Source organism: Xenopus laevis, chromosome 7L (genome assembly GCF_017654675.1).
Source record: "Xenopus laevis strain J_2021 chromosome 7L, Xenopus_laevis_v10.1, whole genome shotgun sequence".
NCBI lineage: Eukaryota > Metazoa > Chordata > Amphibia > Anura > Pipidae > Xenopus > Xenopus laevis.
Genome location: NC_054383.1, coordinates 76,112,331 through 76,139,287, shown reverse-complemented (window position 1 = coordinate 76,139,287; position 26,957 = coordinate 76,112,331). Strand labels below are relative to the sequence as shown.

The 26,957-nt window shown below is 36.2% G+C and overlaps 1 protein-coding gene across 1 annotated transcript in view; it reads right to left on the bottom strand.

Annotated features, from left to right (window-relative positions):
* Positions 1-3,184: 3,184 nt before the first annotated feature.
* Positions 3,185-26,957, bottom strand: part of LOC108695821 (V-set and immunoglobulin domain-containing protein 10-like 2) — a 36,887-nt gene continuing 13,114 nt past the window's right edge. Inside the window, exons 5-9 of the mRNA XM_041569035.1 lie at positions 24,214-24,474; positions 21,786-22,037; positions 18,287-18,577; positions 17,164-17,481; positions 3,185-3,399 (exon numbers count right to left, since the gene is read on the bottom strand). Coding sequence (XP_041424969.1) covers positions 3,257-3,399; positions 17,164-17,481; positions 18,287-18,577; positions 21,786-22,037; positions 24,214-24,474 — 1,265 coding nt within the window. The 3' untranslated portion in view covers positions 3,185-3,256. The remainder of the gene's footprint in view (positions 3,400-17,163; positions 17,482-18,286; positions 18,578-21,785; positions 22,038-24,213; positions 24,475-26,957) is intronic.

Here is a 26,957-nt window from a genome sequence, read left to right as displayed (position 1 = left end):
TACAAGGAGGCCAATAAATCATGCAAAAAAGCTATAAGGCAAGCTAAAATTGGTATAGAAAAGGATATTGCAGCAAGTAGTAAAAAAAATCCAAATCCAAAAATTATTTTTTAAATATCTTAATAGTAAAAAAATTAAGCAGGAAGGAGTGGGACCCTTACTATCAGAGGGGGGTCAGCTGGTTGATGATAACAAAATAAAAGTGCAGATTCTGAACTCATATTTTTTTTCTGTCTACACAAATGAGGAACCAGTAAGTGAAGGTTTCCTTCTTAATAGTCCCAATTCTAGTAATATAACTAATGATGCATGGTTCACACATGAGGAAATTCAAAAGAGACTGGAACATGTTAAGATTAACAAAGGTCCAGGGCCAGATGGTATTCATCCGAGGGTACTTAGCGAGCTTAGCTCTGTGATTGCCAAACCCCATTACTTAATTTTTCAGAATTCATTGAGATCTGGCATAGTGCCGAGAGACTGGCGAATTGCTAATGTGGTGCCTCTATTCAAAAAAGTTCTCAAAAGTTGAGTTCCCGTTCTCAGCCTCAAAACTATAGGCCGGTTAGTCTGACGTCAGTGGTAGGAAAGCTTTTTGAAGGGTTAATATAGGATAAGATACTGGACTTCATAGAAAATCATAATACTATGAGTTTGTGCCAGCATGGTTTTATGTGTAATAGATCTTGCCAGACTTACTTAATTTCTTTTTATGAGAAGGTAAGTAGAGACCTCGATTCTGGGATGGCAGTGGATGTGATTTCCTTAGACTTTGCTAAAGCATTTGATACAATGCCACACAAAAGTTTACTGGTTAAATTAAGGAATGTTGGCCTGGAACATAGAATTTGTACCTGGATAGAGAACTGGCTAAAAGATAGGTAAATGGAACATTTTCTAATTGGACCAGTGTTGTTAGTGGAGTACCGCAGGGCTCTGTACTAGGTCCTTTGCTTTCAAACTTGTTTATTAATGACCTGGAGGTGGGCATTGAAAGTACTGTTTCTATTTTTGCAGATGATACTAAATTGTGCAGAACTATAGGTTCCATGCAGGATGCTGCCACTTTGCAGAGTGATTTGTCTAAGTTGGAAAACTGGGCAGCAAACTGGAAAATGAGGTTCGATGTTGATAAATGCAAGGTTATGCACATTGGCAAAAATAATATAAAAAAAACATAAAAAAGGGCATCAACTCAAGGGATGAAAACATAATTATGCCTCTTTATAGGTCCCTGATGAGGCCTCATCTGGAGTATGCAGTGCAGTTTTGGACTCTAGTCCTTAAAAGGGATATAAATGAGCTGGAGAGAGTGCAGAGACGTGCAACTAAATTGGTTAGAGGGATGGAAGACTTAAATTATGAGGGTAGACTGTCAAGGTAGGGGTTGTTTTCTCTGGAAAAAAGGCGCTTGAGAGGGGACATGATTACACTTTACAAGTACATTAGAGGACATTATAGACAAATAGCAGGGGACCTTTTTACCCATAATGTGGATCACCGTACCAGAGGCCACCCCTTTAGACTAGAAGAAAAGAACTTTCATTTGAAGCAACATAGGGGGTTCTTCACAGTCAGGACAGTGAGGTTGTGGAATGTACTGCCAGGTGATGTTGTGATGGCTGATTCAGTTAATGCCTTTATGGATGATTTTTTGGACAGACATAATATCAAAGGCTATTGTGATACTAAGCTCTATAGTTAGTATAGGTATGGGTATATAGAATTTATGTAAAAGTAGGGAGGGGTGAATGTATGGATGAGGGGTTGAACTTGATGGACTTTGTCTTTTTTCAACCCAATTTAACTATGTAACTAACTAACTATGTAACTAACTAACTATGTAACTATGGAAGATCAAAGTTCAGCTCTTCATTCCAGTGCAAAATGAAAGGAACTTTCTAGGTAGTAGTTTTAGGGATAATGTAATAAAAATGTGAGCTCTTAAGAAACAGTTAATATCTACTGAAACCCTCTAGTGGCTGGAGGTAAAACACACCACAGGGCCCTCTTTATCTCTTCTATAAGTTATTTATTGCTTTGTATGTAAATATGTTTGTTCAATGTGTGTGTGTATTCATTTATTGTACAGCATTGTCTAATATGTTGGACCTTATACATGTGTCTTAATAATGGCAAAATGTTCTTAGGTCTAGTAACTTATAGCAACCAATTAGCTGTTAACTTTCAAGCATTTGATCAGTAATACTCCCTGCTAATTGATCTCCACGAATAACCAGTAGTAAACTTTGCACATTTTATTAGATTACTCCTAAGTTATTTTGTTTTATTGTCAGGTTTATTCCTGCCACACTTAATTCTGGCCAAACTCCATTCATAATATTTCGTATACACAAAACCATAATTCCTCCTTGTTTTCAGTGAAGCTTTACATAAGCATTCTGACTTGAAGAAAAGGAACCATATAAAGAGCAAGGAACTGTATTTTTAATGTAAAGAAACGCTGTTTCTGCAGACTATCTGCACAGTATGTACAAATGCATATGGTGTGTTTGTTCATCTTTGGAAGTTAATGGTTCTCTGCAGGATTTTAATGGCCTACAAAATCATGTGAAGAGACATTCTGAACCCTGTCACCAAACAGAAAAATAAAAAGATACATACAAGAGGTAACGATCTGAGCAAAAACTGGCAGCTCATTTTATTATATAAAGAGCCAATTTTTGTAATCTCTAGAACACAATTTAATTCAATATTTTTTTTTAATGCTAATGTCATTTTATGCAGACCACACAAGGTGCCACATCTGGTCATGTCTGACTGCCAACTTTTGTGACATTATGCAAGTGTGCTTGGCATTTTATAGTAACTGAACAGGCAAGTTCTAGAGTCAGCTATGCATTAGGCTCACAGTACATAAAAATAGAAGTAGGCCAACAAATCTTGCTAATTTTCCCTACAGAACACTACTGGCAAATACATGAGGAAATAGCTAAAACGGCGGGGGCACAAATGTGTGGCATGCTGGCCATTGCTGAACAAAGAAATGACTGTTGATGGCTTGTGCTGCTATATGCATTACACTCCAGAGGCAGCCTGTGATAGAGAGTGCAGGGTCTGGGTAAGTTGAACAATGATTAATCAAAGTACTAGTGCAAAGTGGAATTTAATACCAAGCATGCTTTGTGTACTATTGCTTTGTTTTGTGTTTTTATTCGTTGGTGGTTTTTTTATATTTGGATCTTTTAATAAATAAGTAAACATTTTAAGTGATCTCTGCTGCACAGGCATCAAATCAAAAGCTTCTGTACTCACGTGGGTTATTCTCCCGGTTCCTCACAATGTACTGAAACACCAAAAGGCTGGCTACACCTGCAACGATCATGCCAGCTACACCAGCCCCTATAACAGCAGGATAAGAATTGAATGGAGGATCAGCTGGAAAAAAAATGCGAGACATTAATATATTTTAAATGTACAGTGTGTATATATATATATATATATATATATATATATATATATATATATATATAATACACAAAAGCCATGAATATCTTGTAAATTATATCCTTATAAACGGTGAGTTCTGATGTCATCAGTTATAAACGGTGAGTTCTGATGTCATTTCTGTCACTTGACTCACTGAAATTTGTGTATTATAATAAATAAAGTACCCCCAGTTGCAAAATATGAGGATATTAGAAGTTACCTCGGAGTTCCATGACCTGTATAAAAACACTCGGCCTTCGGCCTCGTGTTTTTATATGGTCATGAAACTCCTCGGTAACTTATAATATCCTTAGATTTTACAAGAGGGTGTACTTTATTCACTATATATGAAAGGAAGTGTTTTTTATACTGTACATTTACCAATTGAAAATGTTTTCAAGAAAGAATAAAATAACCTAATTTAAGGATGAACATTACTGTAAAGGGGATCTAAACGATAAAAAAAGAATTGATGTAACCTTACAGCTCTTTGCAAGTTATATACATTTTTTTTATTTATGGTGCTTTTTGAGATATTAGCAGTTTTAAACAGCTAATAGCAGGCTTTTGGATCAATGGGTCTCTATGACTCTAACTGACGATATACAACCTGCATAGTCATTTAACCCTATGGTAGCTGACACTGATTTTAAAAGAGAGCAATGTTTATACAAATATTTAATATCTGAGCAATATAAGGGGAGATATTCGGGCATTTTGCTAACTATGTTCTTTACTTGCCCAAACATGTATGTCCAACATGTCTAAAATCCCACTCCATTGCCACGTTCCTGTGGTGCTGGCATTTGTGAGGTGGTTCTAGTAGATTGGTAAGATGATGTTACTGAATTCTGTTACTGAATGATGTACCTGTGCTTCTGTATGGATGTCAAGGCACTGCTGTAAATTAAACTGTGGTGAAATATCTAGGCCAGTGATCCCCAACCAGTAGCTCGCGAGCAACATGTTGCTCTCCAACCCCTTGGATGTTGCTCCCAGTGGCCTCAAAGCAGGAGCTTATTTTTGAATTCCAGGCTTGGAGGCAAGTTTTGGTTGTATAAAAACCAACTGCACTGCCAAACAGAGTCTCAGTGTAGGTTGACAATCCACATAGGGGTTACTAAATGGCCAATCACATCCCTTATTTGGCACCCCAGTAACATTTTTCATGCTAGTGTTGCTCCTCAACTCATTTTACTTCTGAATGTTGCTCACGGGTTCTAAAGGTTGGGGATCCCTGATCTAGGCCATAGCAGGTTTATTTCTGGTGAGTGTTTTAATTACGATATATTAAACTACATATTGCCATGGCTCAAAAAGCAATATTTGTGGCATTGGAGGCAGTCACCTAAAGATACTTTGTTACTGTACTGGCAATCAGTGCTGCGTTTACCAAATCCTTTAGATCATATGGATCACATACCTGTACTATACGAAATATGGACACCTCATAAAATATTGTAAGCCAGTGATTATAAAAGTAAAAATATAGCACCCGCTCACAGGCTAGCAAACTCACTTGCTCACTTGCTTTTAAAGGTGCTATGACCAATCAATTAAAAATATAAAAAAATATAATATACAAAATGTGACTGGCTGTAACACAAGTTAGTATATAATATAAAAAAAAAAAAAAAAAAATATATATATATATATATATATATATATATATATATATGTAAAACAAGGTTAATTGCCTCCAATAATTATTTATTGCAAGAACATTATTACATATAAATAGCAGCAGATGCATATATAGAGGCTAGGCAATTAGGAGAATAAGTAATGTAATAATCACTATTTAATCCCAAGTGTTTATGGGTCTGTAGCATAAATATCCATTTGGTTTCTAGATGCAGCAATTTAGGCATTAAGTCATCACCACTAAGTTGCTGCATCTATAAACCAAATAGATATTTATGCTACAGAACCATAAATCCATGCGATTAAGTAGTGATTATGATGTCACTTGTTATTATTCTTCTATAATATACTTCTTAAATGCTTTGCACTTGATATTTTTGGATATGGTTAGATTTTTTTTTAACAAATGATGTTGCAGTATTTTACCCTATAACTATGGCTAACCACAATGGACCTTATTCTTCTAATTTTTATTAACATTTACTACCTTTCCTTAAAGGGGTTGTTCATTTTATTAACATTTACTACCTTTCCTTAAAGGGGTTGTTCACCTTTAAGTTAACTTTTAGGGTCACATTTACTTAGCTCGAGTGAAGGAATAGAATAAAAAATACTTTCGAATTTCAATGTATTTTTTTGGCTACTTCGACCATCGAATTGGCTACTTCAACCTTCGACTACGACTTTGAATCAAACGATTCGAACTAAAAATCGTTCGACTATTCGACCATTCGATAGTCGAAGTACTGGATCTTTAAAAAAAACTTCGACCACCAACTTCGCCACCTAAAACCTACCGAGCATCAATGTTAGCCTATGGGGAAGGTCCCCATAGGCTTTCCTAGCTTTTTTTGATCGAAGGAAAATCTTTCGATCGATGGATTAAAATCCTTCGAATCGTTCCATTCGAAGGATTTAATCATTTGATTCAATGATTTTTCCTTCGATCGTATGAACGAAGGAAATGCGGTAAATTTAAATTACTTCGACCCTCTATATTCGACCCTAAGTAAATGTGCCCCTTAGTATGTTATAGTATGGCTACTTCAAAGCAACTTTTTGATTGGCCTTAATTTTTTTTAATAGTTTTCAAATGAATGGCCTTCTTCTTCTGACTCTTTCTTGATTTCAAATGGGGTTCACTGACCATAGCTAAAAATAAATGCTCTTTAAGGCTACAAATAGAAAAATGAAAACAACATTTTAATTGGTTACTATGGATCAGCATTGCTGCTGGGGTGGGTTATACACATATAATTGTAATTACGAAAAGTCTTATGCTTTCTAAATATAATATTAGAAAACTAAATTTGTGTCCAAGACCATCATTTGGACACATTTCTTAACCTTTATACTTAATTAATTCACCTTCAGTTTATTATAATTGCACTAGCACTTTAGTTTAATGAATTCAAGTTTATAATGGTAATATAATTGCTAATTATCTAGCGGGTACACTCAAGCAAGTTTATTAATCCAATTTAATTCATTATATTACAATTAAGGGTACAGTTTTTAAATAAATTAATTGATTCATTTTTAAAAACAAGTAATTCATTTTACAGTCACGGGTATTAATTGTACTATTTCAGCACTGGCACTTTAACTGACTAATACATTTCAGTACACCAACTCACTAATTACAAATCAACTTTATACTAATTGTGTTTACAAGTTACAAATTTTTTATATTGTATTCATGAAAGTGGGGGGTTTTACCACTTTTTTCTCATAATAAATTAACCAATAGCAGTAAATTATACCTCCCTCTCTCTTAAAGGTGAATTTTCTATAACAATAGGTCTGTCTCTTTTTCTTGTTTTGTAATGTGATAAATAGTGATGAATTTCTTTCTTTTTTAATTTTTAGGTGCAAAGAGAATTTTGATGATACTTTGGATAATAAATTGGTTAATTTAATTATCATCTAATAATTAGATATGACTATGAAGATTTTCATTCATCCAGGTCATGGTATATCTAGTATAGGTCAATCTAAAAACAACTGGACTTGTTGAGTAACAAGAGAACTTCCCACACCAAGCTGCTCGGATGATTAGTGAAACGTCTTCATTGATTACTCTAATAATTAGATGTTTGATTAGAGAATTCATATTGGACTCCTTGAAAAACCTTTTAGGTAATATTGGCGATATATTATTTTCAGGGTAACCAAGTGGCCAAAAAGTTTGTATAATTATTATGTAAAGATGCAGTAAGTTCTTCTTTAAGGCAAATCTCATTTATGATATGAAACCATTTCTCTTTATTTGGAGGTGACCTGTTTTTCCATAACATAGGAATCTGTGTTTTAGCCACAATTAAAAGTTGTAATTAAAGATCCCTTTTAGTATGATTTTCTGGTTCATATTTATAAAATAATAATATGGCAGGGGAATTTCTAACCACTTATTTGAGCTTATCTTAAATACTTTATTCCATATATGTGCCAATGTGCCTAAATATTGTTCACATCTCCATCATAACTCATTGTCTATTAGTCCCATTTTTTTAAGTTCTGTAGTTCTGTACCATCCTACATTTTTTAAGAGTATTCCTGAAATCTACTGTATTACTAATAGAGCATTTATTTGTAATTTTAACTACGTTTATCCATTCTTCTTAATTCAATGAAATAGTTATTTTTCTCAAGCTTTTGTGTAAGATGGAAACGTTGGGTATTTTTTCTCAATAAGAGTTTTATATAATAATGAGATCTTATGTCTTATAAGTGTTTGTATTGCACATAGTTGTTCAAAGTAAGTAAGAGGCCTATTTAAGGTCCATTTTAATTGTAATAATTGTAAAATCAAAATTTATGTTTGATAGAATCTCCATTTAATAACCCAATTATGTCTAGTATGTCCTATGGCTGAAGCAGAATTAGTGTCTGATGGTATCAAATGTTTAACCAGAGGGTTTCTGATATATAATGCTGTAGCATATCCTTTGTCTAGCTTTCCTGGTATAAATTCTGCATTGTTGTAAAGTGGTATTAGAGGAGAATGGTATGTAGCTAGTATTTATTTATTATTAATATTCTGCCAGATATTTAAACAGTTATTCATTAAAAAGTGAGATTTGGAGGATAAAGGAATATCATCTTTACAATTCCATGGTACAGTATTTAATGAGTTTCCTATCCATACATTTTCTAAATCTCTCCTTTGGATTTGTGAGTTTATTTTACAGTACTCTAATACGTTTGAAAGAATTGCTGCATGATGGTATAATTCAAAGTCAGGCATTGTCAAGCCTCCATTGTGTTTCCTGCTATTTATTTCACGTGCATGAAACGAATGAGGATGATGAAACAAATGAGGATCATATCAATGCTAAGGGAGTTGCATACTGGGAAATATGAACTCTTATACTCAAGTAGTAAACACACCTCTTCTCAATTTTCTTGAGCTAGGGCAATACGCTTTCTAAGGTTTATAATCCTGTAGTATATACTAAATGAATATTAATAACTGCATATGTGACTGAGTGTTGCATTCAACCCTGTTTATATAAAGACCCTCAGAACTGATAACTTAACTGCTAAATAATATAACCCCTCACAATAGAAAGAGTTCAAGAAAGCCAAATCGCACTAATTTTTAGAGAAGTGGTATGGGTGTACAATTGGGGACAGAGGGTACCAAGACACCATTTTGACATGCCTGTTCAAGATAAATCTTTTATTTTAAGTATAACGGAAAATGATAAAAAAAAATGTTCCATTTGTCACAACTCTGCCTTAGTACATTTATGTTTCTTTTGGAAAGTATGATCAGTCTTTTTTCTATGCACCTGCATCAGATCTGCTAAAGATAATAGATCCAGGATCGGTTCGGGATTCAACCAGGAGTCGGCCTTTTTCAGCAAGATTAGGATTCGGCCAAATCCTTCTGCCAGGCTGAACCGAATCCTTATTTGCATATGCAAACTAGGGGCGGGGAGGGAAATTGTGTGACTTATTGTCACAAAACAATGTTTTCCCTTTCCCACCCCTAATTTGCATATGCAAATCAGGATTTGGTTCGTTATTCGTTGGTTTGGCCGAATCCAAAATAGTGGATTTGGTGCATCGTTAAAAATAGATATAAAACTTTACCAGGGTTACCATCAGAACCCACTAGGCTTTTAAAGGACATGTAAAGCCTAGATTTTCCTACCTTGTATATAAGTTGGGCATATCTTCCCAACCCAAGTCACATCATTTGTACTGTATATACCCCCTTCGTTAGCCAGCACCATCACATTTTCCTAAAATAAATTGCAGCTTTCACCTGTCAGCCATTGTCCCTCTGACACATCATCAGCAACATTGAGACATGTATGCTATAAATTTCATGTAATTCAGAATGCAGGTTTACACAGGTACAAGATACTTTGATGAAAAGTTCTGCTGGGTTTGAGCACTGTAACAGTTAAGCTGAGCTCAGGAGAGGTGGTTAGGAGAAAAAAAATAGGATCAGACAGGTAGAGTTTCTATGGAAACCAGCAATGCTATCTATTCATTGGCTGTTAGACTGGAGAGTGTGTTTAGTAATCTGAGCTGAGAAAAACTGAGCATGCTCATAAGCCAACAGCCAAAGCAAATTCCTGAGGGAGAGGGCAGAGTTGGTTAGAGTAGTAGAAGGATTTCTAAGTGATTAAGGGGATGCTGCAGCCTTACTGTTAAACTTTTAACAACCAGAGTGGCAGTTATCTAAATATTTCATAGAGGCTGTTCACTATTTAAATTTCTGTGGAGGGGGCTTACATGTCCTTTAAAGAAAAATACCATGAGCTCCGCTGCCCTTGCGCTGCACTGATACGTGAGTACTGTGTTAGGGGCACTTTCAAGGGTAAAATATGCGGGGTGGTGGAAGCAGGGAGGGGGACTATTTAGGTTAGTAAGTAGGAGATGTTGTTATAGGGGAGGTTTATTTCTCCTTTAAGTGAATGCTGTATTGGCACATGTGCAGTTTTCCTGTTTGTAGCATGCGCCAAAAGTGGCGGTAATTGCTGAAGCTAAAGGGAAGGAAGGGGACACGAAGAATACAGAAGAGCCGGAAGATGTGCCCATGAGCTCCGTTGCTCTTACTCTGCACCCATACTGTGTTAGGAGCACTTTCAGGGGCAATCAACTATGTGGGGGGAAGCAGGGAGCAGGGACTATCTAGGCTATTGGGGGGTTTAGTTCTCCTTTAAACGGGTTGTTCACCTTTTAAATTTACTTTTAGTATGATGTAGAGAGTGATTTTAATTTTTAATGATTTTTATTCAGCAGTTCTCCAGTTTGCAATTTCAGCAATCGTTTTGCAAGGGTCTCCATTACCATAGCAACCATGCACTGATTTGAATAAGAGACTGGAATATGAATTTGAGAGGTCTTGAAAAGAAAGATGAGTAATAAAATGTAGCAATAACAGCACATTTGGAGCCTTCCAGGGCATTTGTTTTTAGATGGTGTCAGTTACCCCCATTTAAAAGGTCTAAAAAGTCAGAAAAAGAAGACAAATAATTCAAAAACTATAAAAAAAAAATTAAGGTCATTTGAAATGTTGCTTAGAATTAGCCATTCTATAACATCCTAAAGATTAACTTAAAGGTGAACCACCCCTTAAAGGGCCACTGTGGACCTTATATTGCTGACATGCCTATGAGCATGGAATTACATGTTTCACTGCTGTTTAGTCAGAGTAGTAAGGATAACAGACTGCTCCTGGGCTGTTGTCATGGTTGTTGTACCATTTTCTATTACTGTAGCTATTAGTGAAAGGAAAGGTTTTCACCTGCTTGTTCTAAAACTTAATCAATAATAGTAGTGGTTCTAACAATGGCCAAGAGCCATGCTTTTTTAGACGAAATAAAGACACCAGACGTCTTAAGCAGCCTTGATTCAATAAGCTTGTGCAGGGCCAGTTGCTCTAGGAAGAGGCTATATAAAGAAATCAAACTGGAAGTAAAGGAGTCATTTCTGACCCATGAGTCATTAAGATTTGTATCTAGCAATCCTTTCAGGCCTATGTGCCTTGGTCTTTAGTTACCCCTTAGTAGTATAACTTGAAAATGAGATCAAAAGTGTAATACACTGCAAATGCATTTGAAATATAATATTTGACCACCCTTTGAGACATAACATTCAGAACTCGCATGGATTGCTTGTAATAACTGGCTCAATATTTACTCCACTTCACCAATCAGCATGCAGCATATACTGTTACTGCTCATGGTAATGTAAGCATTTAACTACTATTTTCTCATATTGTTTTATGTAAATATTTGTTTTTTTAAAAGACAAGTCTAAATGTGTTTTTAAAGGGTATGACACGTATTTACCATGAGTTTGCATCTATCAAATACAATTTTTTTCTGTTCCAGTTAACACAAAGCTAAGAATCCATGAACTGTTGCCCAAGCAGCTGCCACAGTAAGGGCATTGCCATTCTCCTTCTCTAGATGACAAAGACTTCATTCATCTACAAACATGAACTTGCTCAGTGTCTTTGGTTCTCAGTTCTGAATAATAAAAATACTTGGAGCTTGGCATGTTCCTTTCTTTGTATTTTGCTCTTTTATAGATTTGGAACCCACTGAGATCTGAATGTCTGCATACTGGATTAGCCACATGCCATACACGAAGAAAGCTTACATTAGCATATTGTGTCATTTTAACAACACTGTAGTGTTAATTGGCATCAGTTAATTGGTAAATGCAGCACACTGCTTGATTCAGCCCTCACAAGAGATGAAATATAAAGCACATTAAATGGGAGATACTGGAAATAGTGCCAGTGGAGAAGCACACATTTCTTAGATCTGTATTTGAAATGTTAATACTGTTTTTATTACATTATATAACCCCATGAACAATATAACCACAGTTTAGCCTTGTTTTTAATATCCAACAGCATTCTCCCCACCAAAAAAAACTTGTTCATAGAACAAAACACACAGAACTATACCCAACCTTCTAACATTATACTCCACTGAAAAATAGTTAAATAATAGGGACAAATGTCAGTGTGAAATATTAATCTCCACAGTGTGGCTGTTAAAAGCATAGCATTATGCTTTAAAGGGAAAAAAGACCAGGTACTTATCACCTATCAGGGTTAGGGTATTATTGGGGTATCTGCATGCAACCAAATAGTTACTAGACACGGGTGAACTAAGAGAACTGCCATTCTACAGTTTATGGGGTAACTGATAGCAAACAATAACCAGAACATGGCAGTAGCCCCAGGGTTCCCCCAGTGGCCAGCATAAATGGGCATAGGCTACTTGTGCCTAAAGAATTGTGTGCAGTAGTCATTTTGACACAGAGCAATGGAAAGTACACAATTCTGACTGCTAAACTTTTGCAGCACAATTACATTAGATTTGTGTGAAAGCGCCCATAACGTCATTAGAAGCATCTCTACCTTGTGGTCACAATTACACTGGAATTATGGGAAATAAACACAGCATTCTGGGTAAAGTCATGGAACATTGCATCAGCAATTGCACTCACTTTTAGGAAACCATCATAAATGACCCTTATATACTCCTTATCAGTGTCTATTTTCTCCAGAGAATACATGAATATCTCATTCACATAGGATCCATAAATGTTTAGGTAGTTCAACACAAACAATTAAAGAATTAATTAAAGAGAGGTAATGTGCTGAGAGACAGCAAAGATAATTAAATGGTAGAAAATTCAACACGGACAAATTGGGAATATAGGCCATGTATGCTGACAGGTTCTGGACTGGGAGGGTGTCCCACAGCCCCATAATAGAATAAAATAGGAAGGACACACACCAATACTGAAAAATGGCTCTTATATTTTTATTGATAGCCATGGGTGTGACAAAATAGATTCAGTATTTCAGAGGTAAAACATCTCCCTTCCTCAGGAATGCCCAACAGGCAGCAAAGCTGGCAGCTTTAAGTGAAGTAGTCTGAACTTGTGCTCTGACTGGCAATATAGATTACATATAAGAACAGTAGCTAGCTGGGGAACTGTAGATAATGAATCATGGGGTTATGGAATCTAGGGATGTATGGCATGGGAAACTATGCCAGGAAAACTATACAGGGTGGGTGAGCACTAGAAGAGCAAAGTAGTGGAAAGGAGTAGGTGCACCAACTAGAGAATATATTGAATATGTAAGATAAATGTTAGTTGGAAAGGAAGACTATACCATATATAAAGTTTGAGTTCTATAGGTAATTTACAGGCTAAATACCTTGGGGCTCATTTATAAACTTTGCACAGGGCAGATTGGTTCGCACAGTGAATATACTTGCCATAAGCATAGTTACAATTTAAAGCTAAATAAAAAAAAAAATCGCATTGCGAATGTCTAAGAGCTTTTTAAATATGTCAAAAATCGCAAATTGTAAAAATTTATCTGCACGCTTTGGTGGCGGAGAAAATATTTGAAAAACAGTTTTGCAAATTGGCAATTTATGTTATTGTCAATGCTATTTTCACACACAACAATCTCACACAGTGGGCACACTCACGCAAACACACACCTCATTTGCGAGCCATTTGCGAAAATGTATTCACAATGCGAATTCACAAAAACCGGAATGACGGGCAGAGCAGTGCAATATATTAGTGTTCAGGAAAAAGCATGGGCAATACAACCATTTGCGAATAAATATGCGCTGCACGGACTTTATAAATGACCCCCTTGTGTTATAGTGTAAATAATTGTAAACCTAGGAAAGTAGAATGTATTTTAACATTAATTTAATACATCAAAATTAATTTCTTTGCTTGTAATTTTTTAAGCAGGTGAAAAGACAATCCCTGATGCAACACTGAAAAATGATCAGAGGTCACATCTCCCTTCCATATACTGTATGCCCAAGTCATTAACTGAGCAGGCAAATGTCGGTTATACCGAGTTGCAATTAAGGAAACTTTTGATATTATCCAATCCCATGAACAGATCAGTTGACTAAACGACATTTCACTCCAGGCATGGCTGCCTCCTTGAAAAACAAACAATTGTTCTTTAGTTGTCACATGCTTTTTCTTGTTTCACGTACAATAAGAATTAATAATGTTTTCAGTGTAAATATATATGCATTACATTGTTATATTTGTAATAGTCAGCATGATTTGTGCTTTTGAATACTTTGGAAAAGAGTAATGTGCAAGTAGGTTCCCCCTAACGAGAAATTGCCAAATTCTTTGGTGCTGGTAAGTGCCCTCATAAGTCCAGTCCCGGAGTGGAACACCCTTAAAGGTACATGACATCTAGCAACAGGAAAACAAATAACTTTATTCTTCAACAGCAAGATACTCACATTCAGGTTGTCACATACAGTGTTATGTACAGTACATTTACTGACATTCCACTACCCCAGTTGCCATGGACACACATCCCTTTCCAGGACCTTGCACCACCTTCCAGTCCTAGCAGTCCGGCGTATGCTCTATGCCCCTCTGCCCTACTCTGGATTGGAATTTCAATATGTGCCACCTCCAGGTTGATATTTATCAAAGTGTGAAGTTAGAGATCATCACAGTCCTCTAGAGTGTAATTCCGCCTCTCCCCATTCATTTCTATGGGATTTTTAAGGCGTATTTATTAAATGGCGAAGTTTCACTTTCACCCTTTTATAAATACGCCTTTAAAAATCCCATAGAAACGAATGGAGAGTGGCGGAATTTCATTCTAGTGGACTGTGGTGATCTCTAACTTCACTCTTTGATAAATATACCCCTAAGACCCTCTGCCTGGATAGAGATTTTCTTGTCCCTGCTTTAGGATATACCCACAGGCTCTACAACTATCACATCCACTCTATCTCTGGCATAGCCACTGCTTCTAGGCCACTGCCTTCTCGTTGGAGTCTGGTTATTTGGATAAAAGGGAGTGTATGGCAGACAGCCTTTCTGTAATCTGCAGCTTTCTGGATAACAGGTTTCTGGATAACGGATCCCATATCCTGTATTATCTTTACCTGGAGCCTGCACTTGTCCAGACCCAGTCTCTTATATGTATCAGGAATGCCAGAGGTCCCAGCAAACACTGTCATGTCAGCAAGGTTTTCCACAGTTGTCTTCTCTTGACTCAATAACTCCAGGCCCCATGACCCACCACTTGGCACTTGCAATATGTTCTATGGAATTTTCTGTGCCTGGGAGAAACCTTACCCAGTGCAGACTGGTCTTGGCCTCGTTATTAGCAGGAAAGTCTGACTTGGTTTCAGTTGGGGTGCTGGCTGTTTGAAACATTTAAGCATTCAATTCCTCCAACTCTTTCCAAAGTTTCTTATTCTTTTCCAACTCCTTAGCTGTCATTGGATGGAACTCTTCTCACTCTAAAATAGGCATCAAGCTCTTCTCCCCCAACTCTCTCCATTAAAGCAACATGTTCAGGAGGTATATTTTTCTGGTATTCTGTTTATCACTGCAACAGGGTCACTACAAAGTTCCTCTTCTCAATTACCATGGCACACTAACAGCCTCAGACCGTGCTCAAATCTCACAAGATAAGCAGACAAATCTTTAGTACTCTCTACAGGGTGAATCGCCACCTCCAGAACTTAGATTAGCTCATCTGCCAAATGTTAGGCACCCTCCCTCCTGTTAGCAGAAAACTGCACTAGAGTCCAGATTCAGCTTTCACACTACTGTACATGTGCTTCCTGGACCAAAATGAAGATGGAAGAAGCCAGAGAGGATGATGATAACAGACCTTTACAGTAATCCCCCAGGCCAGTGCAGTTTTTAGAAAACAGAAGCACCAACATATCACTCTGGGGACCATGGACCCAACAGCAACATTCCAGTGCAGTATAGCTTCCATATCAACATCTCAGCAGTGCCTCCAAAAATGTAACCCTTTCTTGGCACACTCCCATAGACCTGACACTTTAACATGCTGGCAAACATGGATAGACTGGGAAACTGAGATTTTAAAGCATAGTGCATCCACCTAATGGGCACAACTCTATTTAGGAAATATAATTAGTCTTGAGCGAAATTGTTTACAGAGTTTCTCTTTAAAAATGATGCCCATAGACTTCATTGGGTGAAAAAAATTGCATTGCGCAACAAACAAATTTGATGCCCATAGACTTTAATGCATTTTGGCAAATTTTTCACCATTTTTACAAATTTTTGTCAAAGCGAAATGGGTAAGATTCTCCCATCACTAAATATAATAAACAGAGATTTGTAGCGATAATATACTTAATCTCTTTTAAGAAAAAGAAAAAAGCAATAGGCATCTACTACAATAAAACACCCGTACAATGGGTATATGTCGGGTCAATCGACTCACTAGCAGAAATACAAATTAGTCCTTTAAATCTAATAGTCCCATAATTACTTCCTGGCCAAATTCAACAGATGTAGGTCTAATCTCCTGGACAGTCCTTTCTGGCTGGGAGTTGCATCAGGGAATCCTTAACCTCTAGTGGCCCACTCAGTAGCCTGGGCACCACAATCAGGCTTTCTTTGGGCCCTCCTGCTTTCCCAGATGTACCAGGTGCTCCCAACAAATTCCAGGCACTTGTCCTGCTTCCCAGCCAATCGGATCTCTCCTCTGCCTGATGTCATAGGCAGAGAAAACTAAGGCACAGGAGCTGCTTGGCCTGAAAGGAATGCAGGCAGAACAGAAACATAATCCTTTGCTCTCCTACATAATGAATTGATTGGCTCAAGCCTACAGCAGTTTGTGTATGCCAATGATGTACAGTAGTTCCACAATTAAAATATCTACTTCAATTTAAAAAATCGAATCACCTGAAGGTAATTGCATTAACCTGTTTGTATGTAAAAGTTGCTATAAACAATGGTTTATAGCATTGGTAGGGTTGCATTACTTGATCGGTATTATTGTGGCCATCCTGAGGCTAATTATGAATGCAACAATGAAGTTCTCTTTGTTACAGGTATCATCCCAAGCATGGTTTCCCAATATACATTGATCCAATTGACAGTTCTTTCCTCAGGTCCATGATTAAACTTCCACCACTCATTTTCTCATTGATCAGACTCAAACACACTTCATTCTTTTCTAAACATGACTCATGAAATATAATCTAAGATTTAGGAAAAAAGTTATTACTAATAATTAATTACCTGGTGTTTTCACCTCAGAAGGAAATCCTGTAGTCTTATGGTTCAATGCCAGTATCCTGAAGGCATAAACATTAGTTGGGTCTAATCCTCCTAGTTTGTGTCCACGAATATCAGGTTCTATATCTTTAGCCACAGTTTCCCAGGATGCACTCTGCGCTAACCTCTTAGGGCCAGGGAAGGATCGAATGCTGGTCTGCCTCTGAACCATGAAGCTTGTTAGTTGACCAAGCCCTTTGGTCATCCATTCCAAGTCCACCTCTGTCCTCTGTCGGGTGTACAATAATTTGTTGATTGTCACATTGGGTGGGGCAGGATATTCTGTTAATAAAACAGCAAATTATTATTCATTTATTGAGTTTTTATTTATTTTTTTATTTAGAGTACTATAAATCTTATCTAAACCTATGGAGGAGATCTATCTATCGATCTGTCTGTCTATTTATTTGTAAATGAGTAAAAAATGCAAAAAACCTTGTGGTTGGCAGCAGGGTCCTGCTACCAATATTTTATGAAAATAAATTTGAAAACAAAAATTTAAAAATATAAAAGAAGCAGTTTTATTGTTTGAAAAACAGATTTCAGTGCAGAATTCTGCTGGAGCAGCACTATTAACGCATTCATTTTGAAAAATGAACAGTGACAAAATTCCTTAATCATTCCCTAATCATAATTGAATAAAACTATTTAGAAGACCAGTATTAATATTTAAGATAAAAAAATATCAAAGAACACGTGGAATGTAAGATGCAACAAAGTGCCAATTTTGATAGTAAAGTTTTACATATACATATGTGTAGCAAAACATTCGGAAAAGCCATACCATTTTGTTCATTTTGTTTTCTCTTTCTGTGTTAGATCATATGGGAGAGATTGTAGGGAGTTCATTGTATACAAAGCCATGTTTACTCATTTACTCAAAATAACTTCTACATATGTGATTGGGTGGCTGCAGTAATAGTAGTAACTTTTTGTAATGCTCTTTTATATTTCAGTGTTACAGAAACGAGTGGAGGAACATATGCTATACATTGTACCCTTCGATTTCTAGAAATTTCCATGTTTAGCAAGATTTCCATTACCCACTACATTGGAGATGTAAACATTGTTAAATAGGTCCACTTACGTTTTACTTGAAGTTTTATGACAATTGAGGAGTTTCCAACTGCATTAAAAGCTGAACAGCGATACTGCCCACTGTCTACTTTATAAACTGTTTCATGGATGGTTAAATTGTACCACCCATTATCCTTCACCATGCCATACTTCTGCATATCAGACGTTATTTCTATGTTCTTGTTATTGTACCAAATTATTTCTGATGTTAGGCTAGATGGTTGCAGATAGCACATTAGATGGACTTCATTTCCTTCAAGTATGGATGTATTGTCCTCAGAAGAATCCAGTGTTGGAGCCTCTGTATAAAGCAGATAATCATATTTTAAGAACGTTATTACAACAGAAAACAAAAGTACTGTATGTTGCTATTAAATACGAAATGTTTAGGGATTCTTTTGTGTGACATTTATTTTTCAGTTTTACATTTTTGCATATGACACCATTTTTGGAAATTACTATTTTCTCTAATGTCTCTACAATTAAAGCCACACAATGTCTGAATATTTTTACATGGGCTGTAAATGTAAATGTTTATTTAACCTAACCCATCTAATAAGTTCATGTTTGGAATTTTTTTTTTTTTTTGCTAAACATGCTGAATGAAGAAAATGTTGATGCAGTTGCACAAGAAACTAGAGGACCGATAAAACTTTATGGGATCTTCAATATTATTCAAAAACCCGTTGTAATATGTCACTGAATTTTCTCATAGACTCCTGTTGGAACAAAAAAAAAATTTGGTGGGGACTACTTTGCTGTATACATGATACACGTGTAAATATATTTATATGTACATTGTATCATGACCACATAATGTTTTAACCTTACTTTAGGTCTTCTTTAGATGTTGTGCACATTTGTATTTTTGCTTGAAATTTCAATATGATAGAGGGGGGGGTACAAATCAGGTCATGATGACTCCGATTGCAATTAACCACCCAGTTGCAGTAAGGGTGGTTAATCATACTTGCTTGTGGTCTTTTACCTATGAGTTGAGAACTATCTGCTATGTTTTGGTTTCTTAGGCGGCTGTTATTTACAATTTCTGTTTGTGATTATATTTGGTGCAAGCACCCGGGAACTTCCTGTCATTATGGAATATGACTTCCTGTTAATGGCTATATTGCTTATGACAACTTCCTCTATATATGCCTCTTTACATTGCACATGTGACACTAAGTATGTCATTTAAATGCTCAAATGTCCATAAAGACTGGCATACATAAGAGACACCAGGGAAATAGCTACATCTAGTCACCTGGAAGTGTGCTGGTACTCCTCGCTTTCTTTGCCAATGTCAATTTATTTTGACTACTCTTATTGTGGATGTGGCAAGTGATTTCCCCCTATCGACCACAGACATTTGAGCATGTAATTTACCTATTTAGTGTCACATATGAAATGTCCTGTATGCCAAAGCTTTTTAGTGTTTCCCTCTGCTATATGCATACGTTAATAAGGAACATGTGTAATTGTACCTTGTAGGCGTTTGATCCTTATGAGTGTGGTTATGTATAGCCATATGGGCTTTAAATTCTGTTATAACAGATATTTGATTTATTCTTGAAAGGAGGAATAAGCCTTGAAACTTTGCATGATCTGTAATTTTTTGTGACATCCTTAAGATCCTGGACTTTTGTGTTTATTAAAATCTGTGTTCTTTAAAGTTTTTTTTAAGATTCTTTTTATATTTATTGTAATCTTGCAGGACCCACCACAGACATTTTCTTCACACTAAGCAATTTATTGAAAAGGGGATTCCCAATTCGGTATAGAAAACACAAATCATAACAGTAACCCCTGCTCTCTGACGCTACCTTTAAACATTTGGTGAAGTCTTACACTATAATGGGAACCATTATAGACTACCAGTAACAAAACACATAAGTTGGGCCACCCCTGTATACACAATATTTAATTGGGGGATTGCTCAGCCTCCTGGCTTTTCCTCCAGTTTTTTTAGACACAGGGGGGCTCATTTATTAATGGTTGCAATTTAGTGGTATTAGAGCTTTTTGAAATCACAATTTAAAGGGCTTGTTCACCTTGGAGTTAACTTTTAGTATGATGTAGAGAGTGATATTCTGCGACAATTTGCAATTGGTTTTAATTTTTTATTATTTGTGTTTTTTGAGTTATTTTGCTTTTTATTCAGCACCTCTTCACTTTGCAGCTTCAGCAATCTGGTTGCTAGGGTGCTAGCAACCATGCATTGATTTGAAGAAGAGACTGGAATATGAATAGTAGATGGTCTGAATAGAAAGATGAGTAATTAAAAGTAGCACCAATGGTAAATTAAAAGACCGTTTGTTTTTTTTATATGGGTCAATCACCCCCCCCCATTTGAAACCTGGAAAGAGTCAGAAGAAAAATACAAATAATTAAAAAAAACTGTAAAAACAGAAATAATGAAGACCAATTGTAGATACCAAGATGCTTATTATTGGCCATTATATATCATACTAAATGTTAAGTTAAAGGTGACTTTTCCCCATATTCCTTTGGTTTTGGTCTATCACAATATATATGTACATGCACACATACATACATATACACAGTACTTTGTACCACTAAACACCATATTGCATCAGGGTATGATAATACTAACATTACTATACCAGTATGCAATGTTCCCTCTAAGCATTCTATTGCACACACCAATTATTGTAGTGTCCAAGATAACATTTTTTATGCATACATGTATTTGCTTGCACCACCAACTGCCCTGCAGATTGCAGACATAGTTTTGTAAAAAGCATGAGCAAAGGGACATATTTATTTACAGTGGAGACAAACATCACCGGTGATGTTGCCCATAACAACCAATCAGATCGGTTTCTATGGGCAAGATCACCAATGATGTTTTAATAAACACTGCCGGTATGCAATGCTTTAGGACAATTTAGATAGTCTGGATATAGTTCCAATAATGAACACTCACATGCAGTTACAGATTTAAAGTTTTTTCTTTTAAGCTGTTACATTTTTATATGTCCAAGCAATGTACCAAACACATCAATTCATGGGCCAAATGGAGCAAGAGTATACAAGTGGTTACACATGGTACAGATACCTGGTTAAAGGCATGTGTCAGTGTTCTACAAAGGTGTTTATTTGTATGTTTAAAAAGTTCACTTGGCTTGGTAAATACCTACCATTATTGCAATGTTTGAAACTATTAACACACACAATTAAAGCATCAGAACAATATAAGCCTCATTTGTGATTCTCTAAAATCTACACAAGTTATCAGTTGTTAGAACTGCAATGCATGTGCACAGTCTGCGCTGATAAACTGTGTACAAGTATACACTAGGGAACCATGGAATTTCCACCAGCCTAGAGGTGGCAGTAATGCATGGGTCACCCTAGCATGTTAAGTCAAAGGCCTCTACTGACTTGTGAGCCTTTATGTGTAACTTCAATGCCACAGGATAAATGTCACCTCTGAATGCAGAATTATGATTGGTGCTCTACATTTCCTGTTGAATGTTGTAATTTCTTACCAAGTCTGATATTGCACTCCTTTGTTTCTTTACTCAGAGGGTGACGAGCTCTGCAGGTAAATAATTTCCCATTATATGATGTATTGGATTTGAAAACATATATATTTGAGGATTCCTTGGAGTCTCCAATTTGTTTATTGTTCCAATCGAGCATGACGAGGGGGAGACCTCCCTGCCATTCACATGTCAGCATGATAAACTCATCTAGTTTTGTTGCTACTGCTGAGCAATTTGGGCCTTCTTCAGGAATAGCTGATGTATGGATACAAAAGCAACAATAAGCACTTTAAAGACTAAATGTTTCAGTATTTCATCTATTTGACAAAAAATAAAATTACACAGCGATATTTAACTGTATATGCAAGATTAATTGAAATTAATGAAAAACTAAGGTTGGTAGATGTAGATGAGGACTTCTGATCATGACTTATTTTTGCTATGCATCTAGTAGCTAGAAGGAATTAGTCACATAAAGTCTTCCCTTATGTTGCTAGAATATGTTACTATAACTTTTTTCTAATTAAAATAAGGCAAGATATTTCAGTACAACTTTAATTATATAAACATCTGACCTGGTATCTCTCCTGTTAAAATGTGAGAATATAAAAAGCAGTTTGTTAACATAAAGATGAAAAATAATGAAATAATAGTAAAATGAAATGCACTTCTAAAGAAAAATGTGTTATCTATTATGAAATGAAAAAGAGAACAGTAAATGGAGCCAGTAGTCATCAAGATTCGAAGAGACCCTAATATAATAGGTCTGAGGCTGGGAAAACTGGAAAAAATGTATCTTTATATGCCAGCGACACTTTAGTCTATTTAGTGGACCCAGAGGCCTCTATGGAAGCTTTTTGGTTCTTAGGGAGAACTGGGAAAAGTCCTCCATCTTCCCCATTGATGAATGGCCCTTCCACGCACCTAAGATTCCCTTTCACTGCAATGGATCTGTTCCTTTTAATATTTAGAGATAATAGTGCAAAAAGACTTAACCAGTTACATGACAGATAAGCTAGACCCTGTGCTACAGGGCTTTTTATAATAAAGACAGCTACCTGGGCTAATCTACTTTTATCTGTAGTTGGAAAAGCCAATTTAGCTAAAATAATCTTTTTTCCAAAGTTTTAAGATAAGTTCCATAATGCCTGGTGTACCTACCACATAAATAGTTTAAACATACTGATAAAATAACTACATCATTTATATGGGCTGGACAGACACCCAAAATCAGCTTTACCACTGTGCAATCTCCAACAACAAAAAGGCTTAGCCATGCCAAACTTCATGCCTCGGGGGTTCGGCTGAATCCAAAATAGTGGATTCAATGCATCATTACCGACAACTAGAGTTGGTCCTGGAGGCAGATAAATATCTAGGGCAAGTGGTGGAAGAGGGACAGCTTAAATCATTCCAAGAGCTTCCATCCCGTATGCTGTACAGATATATCCAGCTGCATGCTTCCCAGGTCCAGTTTCCAATTAGGCCCTCAGATATTTCCCAGAGTACACTTGAGTTCTACCTTACACAGCCTTGGTTGTTGAAGGCTACCACCCTGATAAATTCTAACCCTCAGAAACTCAACCTGAACAGGATTTGTCTTAATTGGGCTGCTAATATCCAGTAGATGAGGAAACCTGGATAATTGATCAAGTTCCTGAACTTACAATATCAAACAGGGACAGGGTGATCAAAATAAAGTTCCTCCACAGAACTTATTTGACCCCCTACAGACTGGCTAAAAGATACCAGGGTACCCCAATACTTGTGTGTGTGTGGAGTGGAGGTGAGGACCCTATAACTTGTGTTCTGGAACTGTTCCTACATCCAGTATTTTTGCATCAAGATCCTGGACTTTATACATATCTAATTTGATTTTCCAAATATACTATGTCTGGAGCTGTGCCTAATGGGTCATTTGGACCCGCTTACCCTCAAGTCATATCAGAGAATGTTCTGTTTACAAATGCTGTACTATGCCTAAGCCTATATCTTTACCGTAACCTGAAAGGCTACTGAGCCACCAACAGTTTTGAAAAAATCCATCAGTGAGATTCCTCACCTGTAGTATGCAGTGTACATAGCTAGAGGGAGTCCAGGTACATTCTCGACAACATGGGGTCCATGGCTAGATCTGCCTGAGACAGCAGCAGACCTCAAGTGAGCTTGCCCATTTGCCCTGATAGACTACAAAATCAGTTCAAAGCCTTTTAGTATCACCCATGGTAAATGCACTATATTTTGCTGTTCTTGAATAATGTAAGACAACTTCTCTCTTCACTCCTTCTTTCTTAATTATTTAAAATGCAGAAAAGCTTTTTTTTAACAAAATGAACACATATTATTGCTGCGAATTGCTGCGAATATGGACAAGTAATATATTGCTGTATCAGCTACAAGAAAGGAGGAAAATAATGGAATAAGTACTTACAAACAGTTGTACTGCAAAGGATATCTTGTTTGAGGGCTGGATGAGAGATCTTGCATGTGTATCTGCTCCCATTTATTATGTCTTCCCCTTTTATTATTTTTGTTGCATTTGAGTATGACACAGTGACTTTATCATCTTCACTTATTTTCAGCCACTGAAGCTTCATGAGAGGAAGTCCACCAGTCCATGAACACCAAAGAGCCACCTCTTTGTAGTTGTTATGTGACATTGCAGTGCATAAGGGGGATCCTTCAGGTAAATCTGTGCACAAGAGATAGAAGACTTCCACAAACAATATAACAAGCAAGGATAACATTAGTTCCCTGTTAAAATGAATTGTGGCAGAAAGTCCAGAGTTAAGAAAGTTAAGAAATATCTTCTCTGTAATAACAAAGATATTGATGGCAGTACATTTCTATCAAGTTAATTTAATATGTGTTTTAGTAGACTAAAAGTATGGAGATTCAAATTTGAGAAATCCAAAATAGATAGTTGTTATAAAACTATAAAACTATGGTGTACAGGGTTCCCTCGTTAAAATCATTTTAAGCCCATTTTCAAACTATAATATAGTAAAGTACTATAAGTTCGTATTTCTTGCAGTTGTTTTTCCATAGCACTCTATTTACTAAGATTAAAACTGGATTGTAACAGCTACTCCTGTTAAGATTCTTTTGTTTTTTTAATTTCACATTAAGCCTTTGAAATGGCAGAGTAGCATGTGTATATTTAACACAAAGGTCCAAGGAATAACACATTGTAGGGCACGGAATTTATCCTATGAACATGTAGCCTTTTATATATATTGAATTTCTTAAAGAGATTTGGGTATTCACATTATAATAAAGAAATAATATTAAAACAAGAACATTTGTTTTCTAAAGAAAAAAAACAATGAATGTTTACTGCAAAAACCATGACAGAGCTCATTTAGAAATGGGAGGCAGCTTCAAATGCAAAATACTGTCATGATTTTTATATACTTTACCCTCCTTTTATTTTTGCACCCATTGCAAAACTTACCTTCGGTGAATTCGAAAGAAGATCCATTGGAGTGCATGTGAATGCAAAGAGCATCCAGAGCCCTGTACTTAACACCTGGTTTAGGACTTTCTTGCATATAAAATACTGCACACTGCACCTTGCACTGTATTTGCTGTCCAAGCCAAGGTGCAGAGAAACAGAGCTGTACTATGTCCATTCTGTATATATTTTTCACCCTAATGTGCATGGTACTTACGTGTATTGCTTGTGAGTATTGCCTGTATCAACATGGTTAATAGTTGAAAAAATATCCATAAAATAACAAATTTCAATTCGTATAACAGTCACTCAAAGCAAAGATATATCACAACAGCAATAGTGGCTTTACATACAAGCAAAATTATTGGAAATACTAATTTTAAATCAGCATCTTTAACATCCAAGGCATTCACAACACATCCATTCTCTGTTTTATTTGGTGCACACAATCCCATTTCAAGCGATTTAGTAAAGGCTAAAATGGGAATATAAGCTCTTTTCTATGGTTTCCTATTGATGTAATTATGAAGAGGGTTGCAAACTTTGGCGTTATTAATGGCATTGGCATCAAGCATCATTGTACTGGCCAGGCCAACAAAATACCGGACAGGTAACAACCCATCTACCTAGGGCAAAAATCTGCCCTTAGCAAGCATTCTTATTTTCAGCTGTGATAAAAACATTATACTGCTCCAGTATTTTCTGCTCCAGGGTGGGTGTGATTCTGCTTCTGAAACTGAAAGATCCCCCTCCCAACACTCAAGAAGGTGCTCACAGAGGAGAATTGTAAGTCAGGCACAGTGATTCTAAATAAAATATCTACTGAATATAGTTGCAAGGGATAGTCAAAACAGTCCATGCTCATTGTTTACTGTTTACTACAAACAGAAAAAAACTACCAGATGCAAAAAGATCACTGTAAAATATAACACTATAAACTGGGCTTATTGTGAACAACTAACTCAAAGCTAACACATAACCTCCAGTTTCCAGACAGAACACTTAAGAAAAATGAAAGGTTAAAAGTAGCATGATATATTTGAATTTGTTGTGGAATCTGGATAAGTGGTGATTTTTGTTAAAATTTCTAAGCAGTTGCTTTACACTGGTCACTACTAGTTGCCGTATATCATGACCTTGATTAATGAAAACCTTCATAGACAACAGAAAATAGCAAATAATGTTTTTTATTTAATTCAACATGCCAGAAACATGATTATACAATTGATTTGCCCTCCTCCCAGTGTGTGCGCACATATATATTATAGATTGCTAAGCTTCTAAGCAACTTTCCAATATACGTTAATGAAAAATGTTCAATCGTTTTAATAATGTTTGTACAGGTAAATATATTGTACTTGAAAGCGGTACTTGTTTGTCCCTTTCCTCACTGCTGACTCTCAAAACAATGTAGCAGATGCTAGGGTCTTCTCCAGTCAAGCATGTAATTCCCACAATTCCTTGTGTGCTTTCAATAGTAATACAATGTACAAATTACTCTAAAAAACATTTTAATTGAGGTATAATGGAAAATCATTTAGAATAATATTTTCTTTCATTCTTCCAAAAATACACTGGGTGGAGATCCACTTAAATGTGGTTTCTGAATGGAATTCCATAATAAAGGAATCCAACATCGATTATTAAACACAGACACATCTGCTTTTAAGTATAAAGTCCTGAATGGGAATTATGTGATACCAGCAAAATCAGCCCTTGCC